The 26,732-nt window shown below is 41.4% G+C and overlaps 1 protein-coding gene across 3 annotated transcripts in view; it reads left to right on the top strand.

Moving 5' to 3' along the window:
* The window catches only part of fam168a (family with sequence similarity 168 member A), a 239,614-nt gene that overhangs the window by 173,639 nt on the left and 39,243 nt on the right, over positions 1-26,732 (top strand). For 2 of the 3 annotated variants that reach the window (XM_062974438.1, XM_008120677.3), the window contains 2 exons: positions 5,419-5,499; positions 26,166-26,291. In XM_062974438.1, the coding sequence (XP_062830508.1) occupies positions 5,419-5,499; positions 26,166-26,291 (207 nt within the window). The remainder of the gene's footprint in view (positions 1-5,418; positions 5,500-26,165; positions 26,292-26,732) is intronic. The other variant, XM_008120679.3, reaches the window with a different exon arrangement.

Raw genomic sequence — 26,732 nt, 5'->3', positions numbered from 1 at the left:
CAGGGGAGGCCTTATATTTAGCAATAGAGCAAAACTTCTACTAGGTCTTATTTTTCAGGGATGTCTTATTTTCAGGGAAACAGGGTAGGAGAGGGGTAGGCAGAAAGCCTTATCAAGATCTATTGGTGGTTTCCTGGCCCATTTAGGATCGGTTGGGAAGAATTTCTGACATTCAGTACTTTAATAATAGCAACTACACAATATCTTTTTCAAACTCAATTAGACTGCTGGAATCGAGATGATTCAGAGTAACCAGGAATGGGCTTTCGCATAAAAGTACTCATTGTTGAGATGAGATCAGGTGTAAAAGCCATTTCCTCCACTCAGAATATGTTCCAATAGTACATGAGATATATATTGCACATGATCTTCTCAGTTGGCTCTAGATGATTCCAGCAAAAGAGCAAAATACGGGAGGTATCTCAGCTTTGAAATGTACCCGCCCTGATTTATGTCACTGGAGCAGGCAAGGACATTATGTGCATCTACACTTCACACTTAAATCATTTCGATACCACTTTAAGTAATACAGGTCAATGCTCAGGAATTATGGGGGTCATAGTTTTACAAGGTCTGTAGACTTCTCTGTCAAAGAGTGCTGGTGCCTACCCAAACTGCAACTGCCAGGATTCCATAGTATTGAGCCATGACAGTGAAAGTGATGTCAAACTCCATTAATTCTACAGTGTAGATACACCCATGGACATGTATAAACAAGTAAGTTTCCCAGTTTATCTCCTGCTTTCTTGTTTTTCTTCAGCACCTGGAGAAATTACATGCTGCATTTCAATTTAAAAAAACTAATGTGTGCTAAAGGGTGTTTTGGGAGATCTTGTCCAGATGACCAAGATGGACTTTGTTTTCAAGCGCAAAACCCCCGGATTGCCATAAAGCACAGCAAGGAGTGCAATGGAGGGATATCCATTTCCATGTCCCTCTTTGGCTGAGTGGGCACTTGAGGACTTCCAAGAGAGACAATCTCACGTTTCATTTTGTTTTACTAAAGCTTGTTGTTCAGCTTTGGCTACATGGACACTGAGATATAGTTCTGCTAATTCAAAACAAGAGTATATGCGAATTGTGTTCAATTAGTTTCAAGCATCTAGCAGCTTTCCCTGGTGAGCCATCTGTCTATGTGCATGCACCTTCTTTGATTTATCTAATCCTTTATGGGCCAGGAAGGGAGATGCTCTAACGTTCAAGAACTCTTCAATTCTCCTGCCTGTTGCTTTGGTGTCTTCCAAGCGTGAAAGCATAGGACCCCAGGGGGTTATGCTGCTCGATTGAGGAAAATTATAGTACCATTATATTCTGCTATGGTCAGATCTATCTCTGTGTCCAGTTCTGGGCAAAGAATTCAAGAAAGATAGACAACATGGAAGGTGTTCAGAGGAGGAGCACCAAAATGGCCAAAGATCTGGAATCTGTTGTGTTCCAGGAGGTTCTCACCTGATAACCAAACAGAGTGTAGCCAAACTTTATATTTGACCAGTCAATAAGGTATAGAACAGGTACCCTGAACGGAAACAACCTGTTCGAATCTCAGGTTTACTTAAAGTAATGCTGTGTTCCCGGATGAGAACCACATGCCTTGGAAAGCCAAGTTCCAGTTTTCATGCCAGAAGTGAAAAAGCATCCATAGTTGTAGAGAGAGCCATTGAGGACAGAGGGAGTCATAGAATCATAGAGGTAGAAGAGCCCACAAGGCTCAAAATCCAGTAAATACCGGAAAACCCAGAGCCGATCCAATGCCCCGCTGAAGCCGGACGCCACTAGTTTCGCCCCCAAATTGTACCAGTCTGTTTCACATATATTTTAAATTTTTCAACCCTCTTCAGCCGTGCAGGAAAACCCAATGAAAGCACCCCAATGAAAGCCTGCTCTCTTGTTTTCATCCATGTTTCCTAGATCTATGTAACTCAAAGGGATTTGTTTCCTCCCAACATGGGGAGGTTACTCTCCTCTTATTCCAAAAGGCTTTAGTGCTTTATTACACTTTGCTTGAGAAAGAAGCATTATGAGGCTTCTCTGCCTCAAGATGCCTGACACACCGACATGAGGGTCAGCATTACAAACTCTTCTACTAAAGTTTAGGTAGGTTTCCTGTGTCTATCTTTTTATATGAGACTAGCTTTGCCCAGCCACGCGTTGCTGTGGCTTATGGGAATCCTTTGTTGGCCAGATGGAATAGCAGTGAATAGCCTTGCAGTCTCAAAGCCTGGCCGTTTTCTGGAGTAGCTGGAGTTTTTTGTTGTATGAACGTAGAGGCATGGATGAGGGCTTGTGCTGCCAAGTTTAGTGTTTCTGGGATGTGTAGTTTTGTTGTTTTGTCCTAGGCCGAAATTTCATTACCCTTTTATATATATAGACTAGCTGTGCCCGGCCACGCGTTGCTGTGGCGAAGTATGGTGATATGGGAAATAAAGTATTGAGGAATTAGTGGTAGTTAAGGTAAAGGGTAAAGGTTTTCCCCTGACATTAAGTCCATTATAAATGGGTTATACAGCTGTGTGGAAGGGCCTTGAGTCTACACTGCCATATAAGCCAGTTAAAATCTGATAATCTGTATTTTATAGGCAGTGTGGAAGAGGCCTAAGTGAGGCCTAACTCTGCCTGTCCCCTGGGCTGAGTGGGTTGCTAGGAGACCAAGTGGGCGGAGCTTAGCCTTCTAACTGGCAGCAATTGGATAAAAACAATTATTCCTCTCTCTCTAATTAGGACTTTATTTTTCTTTTCTTTTTGTTGTATGAACGTAGAGGCATGGATGAGGGGTTGTGCTGCCAAGTTTAGTGTTTCTGGGATGTGTAGTTTTGTTGTTTTGTCCTAGGCCGAAATTTCATTACCCTTTTATATATATAGATGTATTACTTGCAACAATGAAAGTAATTTTTTCCCTTTCTAAGCTTGATGAGAGAATCCTGAATTTTCTTTCCTGTTTCCTACCATAGCACACATACGCACATGTATATAGCAGTGGTTGCTCTGCACTTTATTCTGTTATAGATATTAAATATTCTTACATCTCATACTTTGGATGAGCTTTAGATGTGCATAGCTGTGGAAACTTGGGTTATACATTTTTGTGAACGGCTCAGCTTCTCTCCCTGCCATCTTCACTCAGACAAGGAGTGTTAATTCCCATCTATCGGAGTGACTGCTCTGGTTCTTACAGCGGTTGGCCTTCCAACCTTGCAACAGGGTCAAGGAATGAAGCTGATTCCTTGCAATCTTCTCTAAAGGACTCTTCTCCTATTGGAAATTCTTATAGGTAAGGAAGATGGCTGTGACAGGTAGTAAAAGACTAGAAGGTGAGGAATTTGCATTTCAGAAGATAAAAATAAGTTCTCCAAACCCCCAGCGAAGACCTTGCATGAGAAAAAAAATTAAAGCTCTGGATTTCTCCATTTGACTTGGCTGCCTCCACATTTGCATTCTGGGCTCGTCTGCTGGGTCTATAAATAGCCCTGGAGATGCTTGATTGCCAGGATCCTGTCTTCTCTGCAGCCTCCTCAACAGGGTGGGCTTTGCATACTATTAGCGATTCCTTGGCATCTCCAGCATTAACTGTAACCATTTTTAATTAACCTGATTTAGTGGCAGAATGCAACACTCGTGAAAATGAGAGGTTGGAACAAATAGTTATTTATTCCAGCACAGTGGTAATGACTGCTGAAATAGATGAGTCTAATTAATGGAAAAGAAGAGGCTTTGTTATGTTTAAAGGAAAAGCAGCCTTGTCCCATGAAGGCTCAATAGAGTTATATGAAATCCATGGTTTTAGGGATGGATTCTTCTTCTGGGGATTGTGTGGTTTCTTATAGGGTGGTTCAGAAGTAAGATTACAGTCAGGCCTCCACAATAGCAGAATGGGCCGGGCTGTGGCGCAGCTGGCTAGTAACCAGCTGCAATAAATCACTACTGACCGAGAGGTCATGAGTTCGAAGCCCGGGTCAGGTTAAACCCCCGACCATTAAATAGCCCGGCTTGCTGTTGACCTATGCAGCCCCGAAAGACAGTTGCAGCTGTCAAGTAGGGGAAATTAGGTACGCTTTATGCGGGAGGCTAATTTAACTAATTTACAACATCATAAAATCTGCCAGCAAAACACGAGGAAAGGAATGAGGAAGTACAGCCACTAGTGGACAGTGAAACAACAGCTCCCCCTGTGACCGGAATCGTGAAGCTGGAAAAAAATGTTAAATGCCTCTTTGTCTGTCTATATATGTTGTTTGTCTGTTGGCATTGAATGTTTGCCATATATGTGTTCATTGTAATCCGCCCTGAGTCCCCTTCGAGGTGAGAAGGGCGGAATATAAATACTGTAAATAAATAAAGAAATAAATAAATAAATAAATAAAGGGCTTTTCTGGATTTGATTGTTCACAGATTTTATTAGAAATCTCTAGGTCTCCAGGATGTTGACCATAAAGTAATGCTAGAACCAGAGATTCCTGGAGAAGTCTTGCATTTCTAACCCTAATGAATAATGGAGGACTCTCTGTACAAAAAATCTGGGTTCTTGGCAGCAAGAAGAGCAGATGAGTCAGTCTAAAGACATGGAAGAAGGTTTACACATTTGGCACCAAAGCCCCCTTTCCTTGGAACAAAATCAAGCAATTTTTTGGCCGTCTGTACATATGAAGTTCTCCATCTACACTGTGAGGTTTCACACTGAGTTGCATCTAGACTTGAGCTTTTCCTAGCAGTGCCTCCCTTCCTGAAAGTGAAACATGCACACATGTGGATGGGATTCAAGAATGAAGGCTTTAGAGCAGCCATGGGCAAATTTGGGCCGTCCGGATGTTTTGGACTCCAACTCTCACAATTCCTAACAGCCGGTAGGCTGTTAGGAATTGTGTGAGTTGGAGTCCAAAACACCCGGAGGGCCCAAGTTTGCCCATGCCTGGCTTAGAGAAATTAAGATAGCAGTTTATTTAGTGACACAGAGTCTTTGAACTGAGACCTACAAGCCCAGGGTCCACCCTAAACAAGAATTGAGCCAACATAATTTAGAATTCTTATAAAAAGCAACAGTGGAGCAGCATTGATCCAGAAAGGGTCTTGACTCTTCCATCTTGACTCATCTACAAAGAGCAAACACTATTACCAAACCATGCGTGCCCAAACTTGTTTGTTGTGTCTTGCAATGATGTCCTCACAGTGTTTTAGGGGATGGCTCAGAACTTTTTGTGCCTGTTTAACACAGCTTGAAGCCTTACAATGTTTTATTGCATCCAAACAGACGTTTTCTTAAGAAGGGCTTTACCATATTTAGGCCTCATGTCCTTCCCACAAAGTGTTTTGCCAGCTCCTTGTTCTATTGTTACTTTCAGTGCCTGCAATGTGCCAAGCTTTCTCTGCAAATATTTGCTTTTTTTCTTCCTCCCAGTTAAATTCCCCTTTGTCTTTTCTTTCCAGGTTACCCAGCAGGATACCCCACAGCTGCCCCTACCTACAACCCAAATATGTACCAGACCACCAGCCCCGGCTATGCTCCAGGTAAGCAGAGCTTTCGTATTTGGAAATGGCGTAATCCCACTTGGCACTATGCAGAATCACATGCCATCCTTGATTGCATTTTAAGCCACATATTGTGGCTGGCATGTGCATATGTGTGTGTGTGTATGTGTGCTTTTCATCAGGTGTTTCATTCTCTCAGCACCGTAACTAGCGATGCTGTAATCAACACGCCGTTAGTTTTTGCAAAATGTGCCATGGAACATTTAGCAGCACGTTGTAAAGTCTGTTGTCAGGCGCATTTCTCATTAAGGATTGAAGTATTTCTGCACTCATTCCATAGTAGAACCAAGTGCACATAACAATGCCGTGCCTTACTACTGCGTAGCTTTGCCTAATGGCTTATTACACTATGTAGCACGATTTGTGTTCCTGGGTTATAAATGTCATTTCCTAATTGGTTCTATCATAAAAACATAGAAAAAGTTTGTTAAACTGCAAGAACTTTGTTATGGCAAGATGTCGTGCAGCACATTTTGCTATAGTTTTTCAATGAATATCTCATAGAATCTAAACCAGGGGTCCCCAAACTTTTAAAACAGGGGGCCAGTTCATGGTCCCTCAGACCACTGGAGAGCTGGACTATAGTTGAAAAAAAAACTATAAACAAATTCCTATGCACACTGCACATATCTTATTTTGAAGTAAAAAAAAAAAACCCAAATGGGAACAAATACAGCCTCAATATTAATAATAATCATAATCATAAGAAAAATAATAGAGGGTTGGAAGAGACCATTTAATCCAACCCCCTTCTATCTTTGTACACCAAAATCACAAGCACCCCTGACAGATGGCCACCCAGCCTCAATGTTGTTAATAATAATAATAATAATAATAATAATAATAATAATAATAATAATAATACATCACACAGCCCTAAACGCTTGGGAACTTGTGATTTTGTGATACGAAATCCAGCATATGTATCTTGTTTGCTGTGTTATACTCAGGCCTGTAGCGAGGGGGCGGTTTTAGGGGTTCAACCCCCCCCCCCCCCCCGAAATTTTTCAGGTTATAAAAAAAACCTGGTTTACTCATGAATTTTAACTGGTTAACCAAATCCCCATGCTAAGTCTATGAGACGCAAAACATTAAGAGCCCCTCCAGGCACTATCTCAAGCAGATATTGACAGGTTTGTAGCGGGGAGGGGTGTGTGCTAGGGGTTAACCCCCCCCCCCCCCCCCGAAATTTTCAAAACCCTCTCCGAAATTTTTTTCTGGCTACGGCCCTGGTAATGCTGTATCTTTGTGTCAATAATAATAATAATAAAGAGGATTGGAAGAGACCCCTTGGGGCATATAGTCCAGCCCTCTTCTGCCTTTGTGCACCAAAAGCACTAGCAAAGCACCCCCTTGATAATTATTAATTAAATAATAATTAAAATGCCATTATAAACAAGCAAAGCTCTGGAAGGCGCACACTGAGTGAGGGAGAAGGCGGGGGCCGGATAAATGGCTTTGATGGACCGCCTTAGTTTGGGGATTCCTGGTCTAAACCAATTCAATCTAGTTTGTAACAGCCACAAAAATGATGTTTCTGGAGTAGAACAACTACAGTAGAGTCTCACTTATCCAAGCTAAACGGGCCAGCAGAACCTTGGATAAGCGAATATCTTGGATAATAAGGAGGGATTAAGGAAAAGCCTATTAAACATCAAATTAGGTTATGATTTTACAAATTAAGCACCAAAACATCATGTTATACAACAAATTTGACAGAAAAAGTAGTTCAATACGCATTAATGTTATGTTGTAATTACTGTATTTACGAATTTAGAGCCAAAATATCACGATATATTGAAAACATTGACTACAAAAATGCATTGGATAATCCAGAACCTTGGATAAGCGAGTCTTGGATAAGTGAGACTCTACTGTACTTTCAAAGTAACAAGTGACAATCAAACAGGAAATAACACTTTTAAACCAGGAACAGAAATATTTCAAATGTTGTTACATAATGTTATCCATATTCTGGCAGTGGACAGCCAAAAATTTGCTAATATATATCTGTAGCTGATAACAAAGTAGCTACACTTCACAAAGTGTGTATGCATTTCATTTCAGGATTGCTCCCACTTCTTAGTTCAGAATCACAGCAAGTCTTTAGAAAATGGCAAATTTGGTTTGCCGTGATTGAGGTTGTTAAATATAGTTTGTTTTCTGTATTGCGCCTGGTTTCTGGGATACATAGTTTTCAGCTGGGATTGGCCGCTTGCATTCCTCGCCGTGTTTTGGCTAAAAGCAGAGATAAAGAAGTGGGGACTTTGGTGACCTTGAATGGCCTCTTCAAACCAGGCTACTTGTTGTCTCCCTCCATGTTGTACTTCCCTGGCCATGCCATCTTCAAATCCTCTTCCTTTGAGAGCAGTTGTGTCTTCTGTGGCCGTGCCGAGTGTACACACTTGTTTCATTTCTCTATGTGTATGAGTCCCAGATTGGTTTAAAGGGTTAATTCTTCAACTACAAAGTAAATCATGTTTGTGGTGTGAGAGTTATGCATCTGTAAGAGTCTAGTATCTAGATCAGAGTTTTCCAAACACTTCATGATGGTGACACACTTTGTAGATATGCATCATTTCGCAACACAGTAATTCAGTTTTGCTCACAATCCAGAGGTTAAACCAACCCCTTATATGTCAGACCCCTGGCAGCTGGGCACCAAGAACTATACACGGAGGCCAATCTCTATCTAATATCTTTATTAAGGAAATATATAAAAGCAATAAAATCAAGTGAAGAATATAGTTCAGAAGCAGACCTTTCAAATGAGGTCAAATATAGTCCAAAAATGTATTGTCCAATAAATGATATTAGAGTTCAAAGTTCTTTATCCGATACCGAAACACACACTATTGCCAAGCAATAGTGTGGGGAAATGTCAGAGTCTTAGAAGTCCAAGGAAGCTTGACAACAAGGCTGGAAATAGACTTGGTTCTTTGACAAGGTCCGTGACTAGAAACAAGGCAAACAGTGAATCTTGGAACAAGGTCCGTGGATAACAGCAAAGCAAGGCAGTACTTGAATTCTTGATCCGGGAAGCAAGGAACTGGGGTTACGAAGTCCACACACGATCTCACTCCTGAAGCAACTTTGTTGACTCCGCAAAGAATCTCCCGCGTCAAACACCTATATTGGGTCCCGTTTTCCCGCCAACAATCTCTTTCCCTAGAGAACGAGAAGCGAAACCCAACTCTGTCCAGATGCAAGACTCCTTAGAATTTCCCAAGGGAAGCAGGCCTAATCAGCCTGTTGTTTGGCAGCGATCCGTAAACTCCTGCGATTTGCTTCTCTGACTCCTCTGTCTCTAGAGTAAGATTCCCTCCTGGGAAACGGAGGCGAGGAATGCCCAAGGTCTGTTTTACTGAATTCTTGAGGACAAACATCAACATCCGGCAGGTGAAAGGACTCCGGTTCTTGTTGAACCGGCGAAAACCCCGTGTTTTCATCTTCATCTGCCTCGATAGCACTAGGAACAGGACTACAAGGCTCATGAGGCATCACATATAAGAGTTACAGACACATACATAAATTGTAACAACAAAATGAATGGGGACACAACATATCTTATGTAAATATGTTATCCATATATATATCAAACTACAGGAAAGGAGATTCCACCTGAACATCAGGAAGAACTTCCTCACTGTGAGGGCTGTTCGACAGTGGAACTCTCTCCCCGGGGCCGTGGTGGAGGCTCCTTCTTTGGAGGCTTTTAAGCAGAGGCTGGATGGCCATCTGTCGGGGGTGCTTTGAATGCGATTTCCTGCTTCTTAGCAGGGGGTTGGACTGGATGGCCCATGTGGTCTCTTCCAACTCTACTATGATTCTATGATTATATCTGTTGTTTATTTTGCATACTCAGAGAGGTTTCTCATTACGTCGAGGCAACGTGCCTGCCTATACATTGCAACACTTGTGGCACAACTCACAGATTGGAAAGCTCTGGTCAGATCTCACCTAAAATATGACTGTGTCCAGTTTATACACCATAATTCTCAAGGAGAATGTTGAGAAGTTAGATTGTGTCCAGAGGAAGGTGACCAACATGGTTAAAGGTTTGGAAACCAAGCCCTATGAGGAACAGCTTAGGGAGGGCAGATGATAGCCATGTTTAAATATTGGAATTGTTGTCACATTGAGGAAGGGACTAGTCTGTTCAGAGGCTAAGACAGAATGGAGCAATGGGTTCAAATTGCAGGAAAAAGGATTCCACCCAAATATTCTGACAGTAAGAGCTGTTTGGCAGTGGAATATGGGCTGCTTCAGAGTCTGCTGGAGCCTCTTTCTCTGAAGGTTTTTCAGCCATCTGTCGGGGCTGCTTCAATTGTGCCTTTCCTGCATGGCAATGAGTTGGGATTGGATGGCCCTTGTATCTTCCAATTCATTGATTCTGTGATTCTGTGTATCCCATTTTAATTACAAGAAATACTCTTATTTGATATTTAATGCTGGGTAAAGTGGAGAACAGCAGGAAAAGATTATATCACAGGTAAATAGAGTCAGTAAGGCAAACAGTGGCCCTGAATCTGTAAACTCGGAGCAAAGCTGCTCATAACAGGGCATCATAGAGAACTCTTATTCATATGATTACCATAAATAAGTTGAAGTCTATCTGAAGGCAGTGAATGCCAACAATTTTTAAAAAATGAAATGCTGCCTTAAGTGCCATCCTGACATTTCATTAAAAATGCATGATTCAGACTGTGGCAGCTTGGGCTCCTTTTCTTCTGCCGCTTAATGACGTTTAATTCATATCCTCCGTGTGAGAGAAGCACCACTCTTTTCATCAGCTGCAGCAGTGTCTGTTATTTTAAGAGCATGTTTCATAACTTTGGAGGTCACAGAATTGGATGAGACGAGACCCGGGAGTTTCAGGCTGGCAGTGTTTGGATAGTCTGCTCAAGGGGACAGCTCTCGTAAATTACGAAGGCAGACTGAGTAAGGTTCGAGTCTTGCTTCCAAGTAACAGTGAGAAGGAATACGGTTCCTTATTTATTTCCATCATTTCTATCCCGCCCTTCTCACCCGAGGGGATTTTATTTATTGTTCCTTTATTTTGATATAATAATAATAATAATAATAATAATAATAATAATAATAATAATAATAATAATAATAACAACAACAACAACAACAGTTTTATTTCTTACCTGCCATGAAAATAAAATAAAGAGTTTCAACACAGCAGTTATAAGTTTGCTGTCGTTCAGCTTAATGCAGGAATTACTTTTTAAATGTAATATTTTGGAATTAAGATTCGGATGCATTTTATTTATTTATTTATTTCCGATATTTCTACCCCGCCCTTCTCCCCAAGGGGACTCAGGGCGGCTTACACAACTGGCAGGATCACTACCAGTACATCATAATACAATAAAATAAGAATAAAAACAGTTAAAAATTGTTAAATAACATAGCAATATACAATATATAAAAGATTTAACACAGTGCAGCACAGAATATTTGTGCCAATCATCCATCAAACCTTGTGCAAGAGCCTTAATCCAATCCATGTCGACGCTAACTGAGTTCATTTTGCCATTGTCATCTCAAGTTTCCTGTAAAATACCGTATTTACTCGAATGTAATGCGCATGTTTTTGGGCTAAACTACTTAGCCAAAACGAAGGTGTGCATTACATTCGATGGCATGTTACAGTCATGGGCCAAAACTTTGCTATGCTCCATTAGGCAGGGACTAATGAACTTGCCAGCCTCAGTCTGATGGAGGAGTGGCTCTCATTCAGTCCTTGCCACCCTTCCCTGTCGTTCTCTCCTCTTTCTGGTTATTTCCAGTTTGGAAAGAGAAAGAGAAGCTCTCCGTTGCTTTTCCCAGGCTTCTCTCCTATTTCCAGCTGGAAAGAAGAAAGAGAAGCCCCTCCCTTCACAAGACTTCTTCCCCTTTGCATTTTAGAACAAAAGCACAAGTAAGACGTCTACTACATAATTTAACATAGCCATGATGACACACCACATTTCAGATAGAGAATTAAAACACAGTAGGACAAAAACCAAGGCTGGAGTAGAAACTCATATTCTATTAAGGGCGAAGCTTACCACAGCTCCATTACTTTTTATTCATGCACCTTCTCCCCAGTGGAAATAAACACTTTCCAGATGAACTGAAGTGCTTGCTTACCACTTTCCCCACAATTTTAGATTGGCTGTTAGGATAGGGACAGGCATTTGTGCCTTTCAGGGACTGTTCTAATGTGCATCTTGACATATTTAAAACAAACGGAAAATAAAAGGTACAGTAGGAATTGGGTTCCTGTGCAGTTGGTGATATGGGTTGTGACCAAAAGACAAGGTGAGTTCTAAAGGAGAACAATATCAAGAAACAGAAAATGGAAATGGTTATCAGTATCAGGCCAGGCTGTGGCGCAGGCTGGTTAGCAGCCAACTGCAATAAATCACTCTGACCAAGAGGCCAGCCCTTGTCGGGGTGAGCACCTGACAATTAAAATAAAAAATAGCCCCTGCTCATTGTTGACCTAAGCAACCCGAAAGATAGTTGCATCTATCAAGTAGGAAATTTAGGTACCAATTATATGTGGAGGAGCCCCAGTGGCGAAGTGGGTTAAAGCACTGAGCTGGAGTCCAAAAGGTCCCAGGTTCAACCCCGGGAGCAGCTGCTGTTAGCTCCAGCTCCTGCCAACCTAGCAGCTCGAAAACATGCCAATGTGAGTAGATCAATAGGTACCGCTCCGGTGGGAAGGTAACAGCGCTCCATACAGTCATGCCGGCCACATGACCTTGGAGGTGTCTACGGACAACGCCGGCTCTTGGTTTAGAAATGGAGATGAGCACCAACCCCCAGAGTCAGACATAACTGGACTTAACGTCAGGGGAAACCTTTACCTTTATATGTGGGGAGGCTAATTTACGACACCATAAAAATCATCCAGCCACCATTGGAATGAGGAAGTTGTTGTCGTGGTGGATGATGAAGCAGCTGCTCCCCTTGTGGCCGGAATCAAGCATACCCTCAGGAAGCTGGAAGCTGGAGAAGGTTTAAATTGCCTCTGTGTCTGTCTCTGTCTCTGTCTCTGTTCCATGTTTATATGGCATTGAATGTTTGCCTTATATGTGTACAATGTGATCCGCCCTGAGCCCCCTTCGGGGTGAGAAGGGCGGAATATAAATACTGCAAATAAATAAATCAGCTAAGAGGCAAGGGGAAGCAGCACCCCCCCCCCCCAAACCAAGCCCAGGCTGCAAGTGGAAGGACATGGTTTCTAGAATCATAGAATCGTAGAGTTGGAAGAGACTTCGTGGGTCATCAAGTCCAACCCCCCTGCCAAGAAGCAGGAAATCGCTGCTTGCACCCAGCTTGGAAGGTGCACAAAATGGTTTGAAATCCTCTCCTTTTTTTTTGGTAATGAGCACCCCAACGTTAAGGTGTGCATTATAGTCGATGGTGCATTAGATTTGAGTAAATATGATAGTATCTGCATTCTGCTTTTATAGATGTAGGCTTGAGGCAGTGAGAGAGAGACTTATTCAGGGCAACTCAGCAAGTCTCCCAGCAGCATCATTTTTTCTCTTCCTTCCGGTCTGTAACCAAGAGTGCCTTTCTTCTTTTCTGTCCTGTAAGAGCTGGCCTCCTCCTTCTAGAAACCCCAGCCAGCTAGAAAGTGTGCCAACTTCTCCATTTATTCTTATTGTAATCAGTTGTCCATTGATGTTACTCAAGAAGCAATTTCCTGTTGTGACTTGGACTTCACATCAATGACAAAACGAAGTCAACTGAGAGATATTTCATGTTGCCCTGTGCCGAACAAGAGCCCAATTTCCCTTCCTTTGGAGAAATTTCACTGCCACATATTGCCTTCTGCCTGACTTCTGGGTTCATCCATGTATTTCTCCTACAAATCCACTTCTGATGCTTATGCAAAGGCCTTCTTATATGGTACTTGACGGTTTGCAGAAGAGTGGCATTTACTCAGGGCATTTCTTTGATGCACAAAACAGTCTGAAAGGAATTATTCAGATTTTCCAACTCAGAGCATACATATGTATATGTATTTTTTAAAGCACATATATTCTTCTCTAAGTCTGTCTTAAGGCAGCATGCAGACAATAGAAACAACTTGAATCAATTTAATATAACTTGACAGAACAAAGAGTGTTCGGAAATTCAAAACCCAAGAGGTCAAAGCAAAGCCATGACAGTAAGGCCTCCAAAGCTTGGATGAAGAGCCACATTTTAGCTTGATGCCAAAAGGAGTCCGTTTGGTCTCCATGGGACAGGATTTCACAAAGAAGCTTGAAATAACAACAAGGCCCAGTCCCAGTTTTCCATGCATTACGTTGGTTCCCACTGGTGGGAGTCTATGGGTTGCCAGGCATTTCTTATTGAGACGGATGCCCCTTATTTGAAGGTTGGAAAGCTTCAATATATGACCATGGCAGCAAGGCTGTTGCATGCACAAAATTAGAAGAATTTAATATTACATTAGAGGTATTTCTGCAAGATTGGAAATTCCTTATAAATGTTTTGTAAAAAAAGGAAATACAATGAACTGGTAGTTTTTTGTTTCAACAGTTTGGGTTATTGGAAGAAGTGACATAGTTTTAGAGAAAGGGGTTTCATTTAATCATAGTATGTATAAATGTTGAAAAGGAAGTTGGAAACCACTTTTCCTTTTGTTCATACAGACAGCCCTCCCCATTTGCCGTGGTTAGGGGCCAAGGCCTCCCATGAAAGTGGGAAAATGCAAACTTAAAAAAATCCTTTTATTTATTTTTATTTTTTTATTATTTTTCCATATCAACTCTTCCCTTCTGGAAGATTCCCCCCCCCCTTCTTTTTCTTTTCTTTTTTCTTCTCTTCTCTCTTATTCAATCTTTCCTATTCCTACCATTGTTCTCACTCTTTTTATGTTTAGAAATACTTAATAATTCTTTTTTTAAAAAAATCCTTTTTGTAACCCCAAGAACACTTCTCCAGGGATCGCAAGGTCCTCCAATGCAACTTATGGATGACCGGAAATTGACAACAGAGATGCTCTGAAGGGCCTAGATATTCCTAAAGAGACCATATTAATCAAATCTGTTAATAAGTCTACAGAAACTAAGCTTGCAAATGTGGAGGGATGGCTCCATTTCTTTTTATATTTGTAATTTTTCTTTCCTTTGTCTTTTTTTTTACATATTTGTAATTTTTATTTTATTAAAAAATGTATGGGTCTGGCAGGTGTCTCTTTTTATGAGACATGCCCCTGATTTGCAGGTTGGAAAGATGTATATTAGTGTTGTAAACAATTTCCTAACTCCAGCCCATGCCCACCATCTTGCTCTCCCTGTTCAGATGGAGTTGGGTGCTAAATGGGTTCTCACGTAATTGGAACCACCAACCAATTGCTAGGAGCAAAGGGGAATTTGTATTTCACTAAGTAATACATAGTGCCATGGATATCCCTCACTGTTGTCTGTGTTGCCTAGGACTGATGGGAGTTACAGCCTTTCGACATGTGGTGAATCACACACCAGTTCTGAACTAGTCAGTACTTCAGTATATGCTTTCATGCCACATCAGGGCCTAAGTAGAAAAGCAAGATGTTTGGGATTTCAGAGATCAGAAACTTTGATGGTGTAGCTAAGGCTGGATCTACACTGATATATAATCCAGTTTAAAACAGATAATCTGGATCCAGAAACTGTTGGTGTATTTTGTTGTTAGAGGGAAATGTTAGATCAAGTGTTTGCTGTTGGTTTTTTGCAACTGTGTATTCCGGCAAACTTTCCAGCAGCACACAGGTTAATCACAAGCCAGCTTGATTGATAGCCTGCCGAGCCAATAGGTCAAGCCTTCTGGTCTCAACAGCTTGGACGGAACATTTGTCATCGGGAGTGGAATGTGGGAGTCGCCTGCTTGAGTTGGTTCGCAGATGCTTGGCAAAGAGAGAGGACATGCTTTACCCTTGCTGGGGAAAGCATGAGTCCTAAGAGCGATGGACTTTGTAATTGTATATAGATGTATATAATAAAGCCTTAGAACCGCTGGGATCAGCAGAACTACGACTGTGGTGTCATTTGTCGGTGCTGCTTTCGCTGGATGCTTAAGCGGTCTGACTGGAGAGGAGTTGGTGAGAGTCCAGACTCACCAATAAATCAGGGTGTTTCAGGTTAATTAAAACCCCTGTCAGAAACTAGCATTGTAGATGCGGGTCTAAGACAGCACAAACTCAGAAATATGCAGCTAGAGCAAAGAATTACTTTCTTTGTCCTCAGAGTGCCTTGTATGTGTCCATGTTTATGGAACCCCACAGCTGGAGTTTTGCATGTATGTTGGGTTAGCTTTATGCCAAGTTTGAAAACTTCAGCAGAACATTGCATCCAAATTGGTCACAGGTGCACCTCGGAGTGATCATATTACAGTAGAGTCTCACTTATCCAACACTCACTTATCCAACATTCTGGATTATCCAACGCATTTTTGTAGTCAATGTTTTCAATATATCGTGATATTTTGGTGCTAAATTCATAAATACAGTAATTACTACATAGCATTAATGTGTAATGAACTACTTTTTCTGTCAAATTTGTTGTATAACATGATGTTTTGGTGCTTAATTTGTAAAATCATAACCTATTTTGATGTTTAATAGGCTCTTTCTTAATCTCTCCTTATTATCCAACATATTCGCTTATCCAACATTCTGCCAGCCGTTTATGTTGGATAAGTGAGACTCTACTGTATATTAAAATCTCTCTGGCTGTCAATACATTTCTGGGAAAGGTACCAAGTGATGGTTCCTACCTTTAAAGCCCAACATGGTTTGGGTCTAGGTGGCCTCAGGGATTGTCTTCTCCCGTACAATCCACAAGTACACGTTGGACTTCTGGAGTACATCTACTATAACCAGGCAGAACTCAACTGGCAACTGTTAACAAATGACTGACTTGAAGAGAACTGACAACTGGATTCTCTGTTTGTGTTTGAGACAGATCCAGTCTGTTCTACACCTGTCCAGCTGGTCTTTCAATTATGAATTGATTACTTTAATATAGAGTATATGCTTTTTCAACTGAAGCTATGCACTTTTAGCTGATTATGTAACTGATGTTTGTGTTTTCAACTGTGTTATTTGAATCTTCGTTGCTGTATTTTAATCGTTATCCTGCCTTTATCTGAAGGGAAAGGCAACTAAGAGGTTGTCTGTTGACATACGACATCCTGATGAATTTCATAGGGTTTTTCATAGCATGGGTTGTCATAAGGCGTTTGGCCAGTTCCTTCTCCCGAAATAGAACCTGCAGCACCTGGGATTCTTTGCCCTTCTCCCATCCAAGTCTTAACCAGGGCTGATCCTGCTTAACTTCCAGGACCAAACAGGATCTGCTGCTTTCAGTGTAAGCCTTGAATTGAAGTTGAATTCAAAATATTATGCAGGCTGCATTTTTCATTTCTATCCCACTGTTTCCCGAAAGTGGCCTGCCGTCTTGTTAACAATGGAATTGTTCAAAATGAATTCTGATTTCAAAGCTATATTTAAAAATAATGCTAACTCTTCCTCGGGCTCATTTGAAAACAATACCTTTATGAAAGGTGGGTGTTCTTCTCCTACAAAAGCACATTATTAATTTAATTTGAAGGCAGAATTTTGGCTTGGGGTTCCTTCCCTGAAAGAAATCCTTGTCTGAGTTTCCAGTTTCTGGATACAGTTCTTTCCTGTATTTCGGTACTTGCTGGAAAGAGATGCAAAACAGGTTAAAGCAATCAATACGGTATTGGTCTAACAAACCTAATGGAGTCTGGCTGCCAAAGAACTGTGTACAAGGGACCTCCCAGGCATAGATAAATAAGTAAAGAAATAGCTTATATTTTAATAGAAAATAGGGAAAGGATCCTTCCAGGTTTAGCAGTCCCCTACATTAAAAACCAATGGTGTATTTGTTCCTTTCCAGGGTTTCTCCTTTTCTACAAGTAGAGTTTTGCTTTCTTTTTTGGAAGCTCTGCTTTTGCAATTTTCTTACAACTAGAGTTTACATGTTAATTTCCATGGGGGCCTGTTTTATATACTCATTTGGTTCTATTACACCATACTAATACAGGCCATCCACAAGATCAGCTCTCACCGAGAAGGCACATTGCTAGAAGTTTAAGCACAAAATTGGCTATAAGTAAAACTCAAGGTTCAACAACCTTCTCTTTCAAGGCTCTCACAATCTCAAACATGGGCCGTTTCTGGTTCAGGGCTTTGTTTCTATATTTTATTTAATTTTTAGAATGTTCATTGTATTTTAATGCCAACTGCAAAACAAGCACTACAATAATGGGGGATAAGGGGAAAAAATCAATGTATAAGCCACTTTGGAGCTCTTTCGGAGAGAAAAAAATGGGATATAAATCAATATAACATCAACAACAGTAATATTACACACAAAAAAACAATACTCTGAACTCCATCCAAAGAAGCCTTTAGTCTAGATCCCCAGCCCCACACGTAAGCATATTAAATTAGACCTCTCATTGCAGCTGTCAAAGGCTTCAGTGAAAAAGCTGTTGCACCCCTAGGCTGCAAATGCACCTCAAAAGCACACTGGAGCCCCAGAATAGAAGCAAGCAAGCTATTTATTGAAGATTATATGCAAGCAATAGCAAATCAAAGTTCAAATTCAATAAAATGGGTTTAAATCCACAATAATGAGGTACAATAGAGTCTCACTTATCCAAGCTAAACGGGCCAGCAGAACCTTGGATAAGCAAATATCTTGGATAATAAGGAGGGATTAAGGAAAAGCCTATTAAACATCAAATTAGGTTATGATTTTACAAATTAAGCACAAAAACATCATGTTATACAACAAATTTGACAGAAAAAGTATTTCAATACACAGTAATGTTATGTTGTAATTACTGTATTTACAAATTTAGCACCAAAATATCACGATATATTGAAAATATTAACTACAAAAATGGCTTGGATAATCCAGAAGCTTGGATAAGCGAGGCTTGGATAAGTGAGATTCTACTGTACTTGAAAATCATGAAGCAAGAGTCCGTAAAAGTCACTCCAAGAACATAGTCCAAACCAGATATCAAAGATAGTCCCAATAAAGTTATCAAGAATAGTCCAAGCAAGATATCAAAGATTAATCCAGGGCATGAATCAAACTAGAACATAGGAAGCAAAACTGGAACACAGGAACAAAATTCAAAAGTTTAGTCCAAGGTACAGGTTCAGTACTGGAACACAAGGCAAGAGTTGCAGAATTCAAAACGATTTTAACAGACTAGAGAGATGGGCCGAAACTAACAAAATGAAGTTCAACAGGGACAAATGCAAGATACTTCACTTCGGCAGAAAAAATGGAAATCAAAGATACAGAATGGGGGACGCCTGGCTTGACAGCAGTGTGTGCGAAAAAGACCTTGGAGTCCTTGTGGACAACAAGTTAAACATGAGCCAACAATGTGATGCAGCTGCTAAAAAAGCCAACGGGATTCTGGCCTGCATCAATAGGGGAATAGCGTCTAGATCCAGGGAAGTTATGCTCCCCCTCTATTCTGCCTTGGTCAGACCACATCTGGAATACTGTGTCCAATTTTGGGCACCACAGTTGAAGGGAGATGTTGACAAGCTGGAAAGCGTCCAGAGGAGGGCGACTAAAATGATTAAGGGTCTGGAGAACAAGCCCTATGAGGAGAGGCTTAAAGAGCTGGGCATGTTTAGCCTGCAGAAGAGAAGGCTGAGAGGAGACATGATAGCCATGTACAAATACGTGAAGGGAAGTCATAGGGAGGAGGGAGCAAGATTGTTCTCTGCTCCCCTGCAGACTAGGACACGGAACAATGGCTTCAAACTACAGGAAAGGAGATTCCACCTGAACATCAGGAAGAACTTCCTCACTGTGAGAAGGGCTGTTCGACAGTGGAACTCTCTCCCCGGGGCCATGGTGGAGGCTCCTTCTTTGGAGGCTTTTAAGCAGAGGCTGGATGGCCATCTGTCGGGGGTGCTTTGAATGCGATTTCCTGCTTCTTAGCAGGGGGTTGGACTGGATGGCCCATGTGGTCTCTTCCAACTCTACTATTCTATGATTCTATGATTCTATGAGTCTTGGCTGGAGCAGAAATCCAAACTGCAAAATTACTGGAACATCAACTGGATACACAGAAATCCCCAGAATCAAGAAAAAGACTGGAACAAGAATCAAAGTACAAAGTTGCAGGAAATAATATGGAATTCACAGGAACATGGAGCACGAAGCAGAGATCTCTCTCTCTTGAATAAGCAAAGCTACCACTTCTGAATTTCTCAGAGAAAACAGCCCTTCTTAAGGGAAACTCAAGGTCTCTTCCTGTGAGAAGCCTGCTCATTCTTTCGTTTCAATAACAACCATTTGCTCTGTCTGAAACACTCCCTTTCTCTCCTCTTCTGAGTTATCAGTTTCTTCCTGTCAAGCTCATTAACGTTATCACTTCCAGAATCCAAACTAGAATGCCCATCTGGCAAAAGAAGGTCCGACCTTGACTTCTTTGAGGAATGCGGTTCAAGCTGCCTGCTTGAAACCATTATGTCTCTGGTCCCAGAATCCACTGGGACAAACTCTGGCTGCACAGGAACAGGAATCTCAGGCCCAAACCCAGAGTCCTCTGACAAACCATGTGCAGGGACAATCACAGGCTGAACAGGCCCAACCTCAGGCTCACCTGACAGCTCAGATGGAGGCTGGGCCACAACAAAAGCAACAAAACCTTTCTCATTCCTACTTACCTAAAGTTAAAGCAATGCTAAAGGTCAAGCAATAATTAAATTGCTTCATCTTTATAAAAGATAAATATTTCTTTATTTATAGCATTTATATTTCTCCCTTCTCACCCCAAAGGCACTCAGGGCGAATCATAGAACACATATATGGCAAATATTCAATGCTGTTTTACACAGACAGGACAGTCAACAGTACAGATAGAGTTATATAGGCATTTCCCATCTTCGGTGTCCTGGAGGTTGTGCTCAATTCTGGCCGGGGGAGGGATGGTGGTGCTGTCACGCCGTCCTCGATGTCTAAGAGCCCTGTTAACAGACTTCCTCCTTTTTTATTGCTGGCATTTTTCTGGTATTTCCTTATGGTGCCTGTTAGGGATCCCTGTTAGGGATTCCTCTTCTTCAGAAGAGGAAGGAGAGCAGGAAAGTGTTCATGAATCTGAGGGTGAGTTGGAGTCTGAGGAGGAGATTTTGCAAGTACCCACTTTTCAGGAGAGGTGAAGGGAAACAGAACAGAGACATCATTCAGTTAGATTAGCTGCCAGAAATGCAGCTGAGTAATTAGGTGCTGCCCGAGCAGCTGGGAGAGAACCCAGGGCTTTAAAGCAGAAGCAGGTGCAGCCAGCTCTTGCTGGTAACAAACTGACTCTAATGCCTTCACTCTCTGTGTGCCTGCTCCAAGTCTGTATCTGGATTTATGCCTGGTTTTTTTGTCTGAAGTAAGCCTTCCTGGCTTTCTTTTACATTATTTTACTGAGTGTACTGTACTTTATATTTTGCTGAAGTAAAGCAGTTTTCATTTACTTACCACAATGTCTTAAGGCTGTTCTTGAAAGACAAAACAGGGTAACACCTACCCGCTTAAGCTAATTATCTACTATCTACTCACAGCTGTTTTCGATCTGCTAGGTGGGCAGCGAGCTGGACTGAAGGTTGGGCGCTCACCCCTGACCTGGTCTTCGAACTGCCAACCTTTAGAGTGATAAGATTTACTGCAGCTGGTAGTTAACCTGCTGTGCTAAAGCCCAGCCTGGCTGTACTAAAGCCTGGAAGTGTTTCTAAAACTTTTAAAAATCACATTTTATGCTGTGAGCATAAAATATTGTCACTGCTAAAATCATACAGACAACACCTTATAACTCATCCTCTTTAATTTGGTCCTTTGAAAGACCAAAATAATAGGTCTGGATTCACGTGGGCTCTAGTTTAAAACACTTTGCATCTGCATTTCTCGTTTTCACAAGCTCAACAAATGTGATTTAAAACATGCCTTCTTGAGTTTCACTTTCCCAACACACACATTTATTGACCTCCTTTTACATCTTGGATAATCTTGTTGTGGTTTAAATACCATCTGTACATCATTTTATAAAAGTTGCTCCCTTAGGATAAAAGACAATACATCTTTAAATCCACTAACCACAACCTTTCCCAACTCAGTTTTATAACCAAACTTTTGAGCCTAGAACTTGGTTTCTAAACTATGCTGGATCATATCCAGTGCTAGTGTAAATCTTGGTGTTTTTTTTTCACCCATTCGGAGTTGGTGCTCAGGGCTAAAAATAAACTTTTAATTGGGAATGGGGATTTGCAGTGTATTCTGTTCATTCTGGCTTTCATTGTGTATCCAAGCTCCAAGGAAAGGTTGGGCAAAAATCCAAGTAAATTAAAAGTTGAGAATGATTTAGATACACATGAAAAATCTTTTGCATCATTCCTATCTTCACTTGGGCTCATTTGGCTTCTCTTGAGAATTTTCTCCATTGTTTAACAGACCTTTCCTATTTCTTCGTAGCGCTTGCCAGATAGCGATGTTTTACTATGATTTTGGTGGTGCTTTGAAAGCTTTTCTCATGGCATCCAGGTCTCTCAGGACAGGAGTTGGGAAACTACCAACATAATTGCAAATGGCAAAGGATTGTGGAACTTGTAGTCCAAAACAGCACTTCTCCATCAGAGGTTATCTGTGTGCTCTTTCTTCTTGTGTTCCTAATTAAAATTGGCCTGATGCCTTCCTCTTGCCAGCTGTCTTTTGGGAACTCTCCTTCACGGTTAGTCATGTCATGGAATATTCATAATCATCCAATTTTCTCAGGAGAAATTACAATGAAGTGATGAACTGTGTGGGAAGTGAAATGCCAACTTGTCTGAAGGAACAAATCCTGCCAAATGAATCTTACATCTTTTTTTAAAAAACTAGGACACTAGTTTAGTAGATGGTAGGAATGCTGTAGGTGTCATTTACCTGGAATTCAGCAAAATATTTCTTAAAGTCCTCAATTGATTAGCAAACTGATTAAATGTGGAAAACATGGAAACGCTGTTAGATGGATCCATAATTGGTTGGAAAACCGTATTTTAAAAGTTGTAATCATTGACAGTACTTCAGGCTGGAAGAACTTAACACATTGAAAGACAGGAGCAGAGTTCAGAAAGATCTTGATAAACGAAAAAAACTGCTGAAACTAATAGAACAACATTCAGCAAAGTCAAATTCAAAATTCTACATTTACGCAACAAAAAAACAGAAAATTGGGAATGTACTGCCTGGTGAAGAAGGATGACATGATTGTGGTCTTTAAATGTCTGAAAGTCTTCCAGAGAGATTTTTTTTCTTGCTTCCCAAAAGGGCGGGACCAAGTTTAATGGCTATACATTACATTTATTTGTTTATTTAGTTATTTACTCCATTTGTGTCCCGCCTTTCTCACCCTGGAGGGGACTCAAGGCGGCTTATAGGAGACTAGCTTTGCCCGACCACACGTTGCTGTGGCTTATGGAAATCCCTTGTTGGCCAGGTGGAATAGCAGTGAATAGCCTTGCAGTCTCAAAGCCTGGCCGTTTTCTGGAGTAGCTGGAGCTTTTTGTTGTATGAACGTAGAGGCATGGATGAGGGCTTGTGCTGCCAAGTTTAGTGTTTCTGGGATGTGTAGTTTTGTTGTTTTGTCCTAGGCCGAAATTTCATTACCCTTTTATATATATAGATTAGGTTTCGATCAAACATTAGAAGGAACATCTAGGCCAGTGGTTCTCAACCTGTGGGTCCCCTGATGTTTTGGCCTTCAACTCCCAGAAATCCTAACAGCTGGGATTTCTGGGAGCTATAGACCAAAATACCTTGAGACCCACAGGTTGAGAACCACTGGTCTAGGCAATGAAAGCAGCTCAGCGATGGAATTAATTCCCTAAAGAGGTGCTGAGATCTCCTTCTCCAAAATGAGGCTGGACAGCTACTTACTTGGACTGCTATACTGTAGTTCCCAGTGTTTTATCTTTTGGACTTCAGCTCCCTGAATACTTAACCATTGGTCAAGCCAACTGGAGCTTTTGGGAGATGAAATCCAAACTATCTAGAGGGCCAAGGTTTTGGGATCTTGTGATGGAAGGGTTGGGCTTGATGGTCTGTGAGTCTGTCCTTTGCTCGTGCTTTGGGAGAGATTAATTAAATAGACCCCTGTTTGGGGAGCTACGGGCCAGTGAGATGCAGAAATAATGCTGAAGCGGAGTGCGGGTGGTTGGATTTCGTCTATTGATTTTCAAACTAGGCAGCCAGGTTTTTGACTGCAGGTCTCCAGCCGCATGTATATTTTAGTATCCTTGTTATGTACAAACAAGGGCAATGGCTTACATATGGCTATTTAAAGAAAACCATGCATGAAATAACTCCTTGCCAAACTGTTCCTGATTGGAGAGTTTTTGCTCTATTGAATTTCAGCTAAGTAGGTTTTTATTGGCGCCTCTGCTTCCTACCCTCCTTCCCCGCAGGCCTTGAGGAGGGAAGTCACCTGAAGGTCAGGCAGGATGTGAGGCAGTTTTCAGGTGCACAATTTTGCAAGAGTTGTGTAGCTCCAAAATTACGAATCAAATCCTAAGAGATAGGAAGGCCTGGTTGGCATGCATTCTTCACGATCCCCTTCCTTTAGGAAACTTGACAACAGGAAACCCCACTGGAGAAAATAATAGACCAACTAATGTGTTACTTTATCCTGGTGTTTGAACATCCCAAAGAGGTCTTGAGGAATTATTTTGTGGGGAAAACACATACTTTATCTGCAGAACAACAACAACCATAACCCTCCTATTTTCTGCACAGAAAATATTGTTCATGATTTTTTTTCTTTACAACTCTTCAACAGCACTTCAGGACATTTGAATAGAAAGAAAATAAAGCAGAGAGATATTTTGTCCTGCAATGTGGAGAAAAGTGACATAATTATTTGTCTTTGTCTACAACTCCCATTGGTCCAGACTAGTATAACCAGTAGTAAGGAAAACTCTGTTTTGCACAGATAAACCATCTTGGAGAGCCCCTGCTGTCCAGAATAAGGGCAAATGGGAAAGGGAATCTTTCTCCATCCAGGTTGAGAGTTTTCATGAAGGAAAAATTCAAGGGTACAATACTCAAGCAAAGCTGTTTGTGTGAACTTCACCATCAGGAATTTGCTTCAGAACAAGATCTGTCAACATGGCCCCATCTGTTTTGTGCAGGTTTACAGGACCAGGCGTGAGATTTAAAGCAGAGATGCAGCTTTGGCAGTTCCAAGTGAAGTTTTTATGCACACTCTATCTCTAGACTACCCAGGATAATCTTTTTCTGATCAAAAATACATGGTGAACTGCTGCTTCCAAAAGTTCCAGGTGAAACAGTTGAGCTTTTAAAAATATAGGTTGCAACACCTCTCTGCACTCTTTCAGCCTCCAAAAATACCAATTTTTGGAGAAACAGAAGTCGACTTCTTCGTCACTTTTGGGGTTTGGGCTTAGTCTTCAGTATGCCACTCAGCCCCTAGAACAGGCATGGATCAACTTGGGCCCTCCAGGTGTTTCGGAAGTCCAAAACACCTGGAGGACCCAAGTTTGCCCATGCCTGCCCTGAAAGGTCCTAGAGCAGATAAGAGACTCCTGAATTTGCCACAGTTTTCCATCCTGAGTTAGTTAAATAAAGTAAGCATAACTAAATTCTGACCAACTCCACATATGGCCTTTGCATATTTAAAGCTTTGCACACCAACTGGGATCATAAGGCAGAATGATCACATTCTTGTCTTTCCGATGGCAGGCTAAACCAAGTTTTTGAAACAACTGACTGTTTTAAACTGAGCCACTTGGAAGACTTGTAAAATATCTTTTAAATGGCATGTTGTTCTTTTAACTTGATGTGTGAATGGTTTTAGTACTGGAAATAGTTTACTTCTATTTTAATGTTCATCTTGTATAATATGCTTTCAATTGTATTGGGGTTTATTTTAACTGTGATCTGCATTGAGTCCCCCATTTTGCGGAGGGAAGTGGAATAACAACAACAATTATAATGTGGGCGAAACGTCAGGAGAGAATACTTCTGGAACATGGCCATACAGCCCGGAATACATACAACAATCCTGTCCCTTTCTTCTCTCTTGAGGATAGGACTGCCAAGTGAATGTTCACCCAGCAGCCCTAGCTTTGGAGCATTTCAAATACGCAAATAATCAAAACCATGAGTGTGAAACCCACCAAAGTGGAGGCGTGACTGTAGGTCTCTCTTTCCCATTCACACACACACACACACACACACAAAAAGAGAATCCTCAAATGCTTTGGACTTTGGCTTTGAAACTACCCTACAACTTTCTGTCCTGAGGACGCACTGAGGGAGTTGGTATGTTTAGCCTGGAGAAGAGAAGTCATGAGAAGTGCCGTGATGGCTGTCTTTCAATGTCTGAAGGGATGTCTGGTAGAAGAGGGAGCCAGCTTTCAGAATTAAACAGTCTCGATCCCACACTCAAGCCATTCCCCTTTATCTGCAGCATAAAGGGGAAAGAGGCCTGCCAAGCACCCACTCACTCACCCACATTTATTTTTAAGAATGGCTAATTGCGTCTTCATTGTGATCTCCGTCCCGGTGCCTGTTCCCTTTGTAACACCTTCTCTTCTGTCTTCACTCAAGCGACGCTTCTGATGAAACAGGCCTGGCCTCAGACATCGTCCTCTTGTGCCACGGAGGGTACCTTTCACCTCCCAGTGGACACTGGGACCGAGAACAGGACTTACCAAGCTTCATCAGCCGCATTCAGTAAATAGCATTTTACTTCTGGGGTTATTCATGCTTGTTTTATTTGTCTCTTTCTCTCTCTCTCTCTCTCTCTCTCTTCTCTCTCTTTCTTTCTTTCTCTTTAATTTGGGAGCGGGTTGGGTTTTTTTTGCATTTGTTCTTTTCATCATGATTCTTTTTTAAGCATTAAATCATACTGGGACGCAACCATTTATTTTTTAAACAGGGACTCAACTCCATTTTGGGAATGGTGCTGTTCTCGGTCCTTGAAACAAATGTGGCTGTGTGCATTTGCGTTCCTACTTCACTGTTGTTGGGTGCCTTTGGGTCATTTCTGGCCAATGGCAACCCTACAACTCCCCATCAAAGGGGTTTTCCTGGCAAGATGTGTTCAGAGGGGTTTTCCCCTTGTTTTCCACTGAAGTTGAGTCAATGTAATTTGTCCAAGGTCTTCCAATGGGT

The sequence above is a fragment of the Anolis carolinensis genome, chromosome 3 (assembly GCF_035594765.1).
Source record: "Anolis carolinensis isolate JA03-04 chromosome 3, rAnoCar3.1.pri, whole genome shotgun sequence".
Classification (NCBI taxonomy): domain Eukaryota; kingdom Metazoa; phylum Chordata; class Lepidosauria; order Squamata; family Dactyloidae; genus Anolis; species Anolis carolinensis.
The sequence above is the reverse complement of the archived record's forward strand: the minus strand, read 5'-3'. Positions and strand labels throughout refer to the sequence as shown.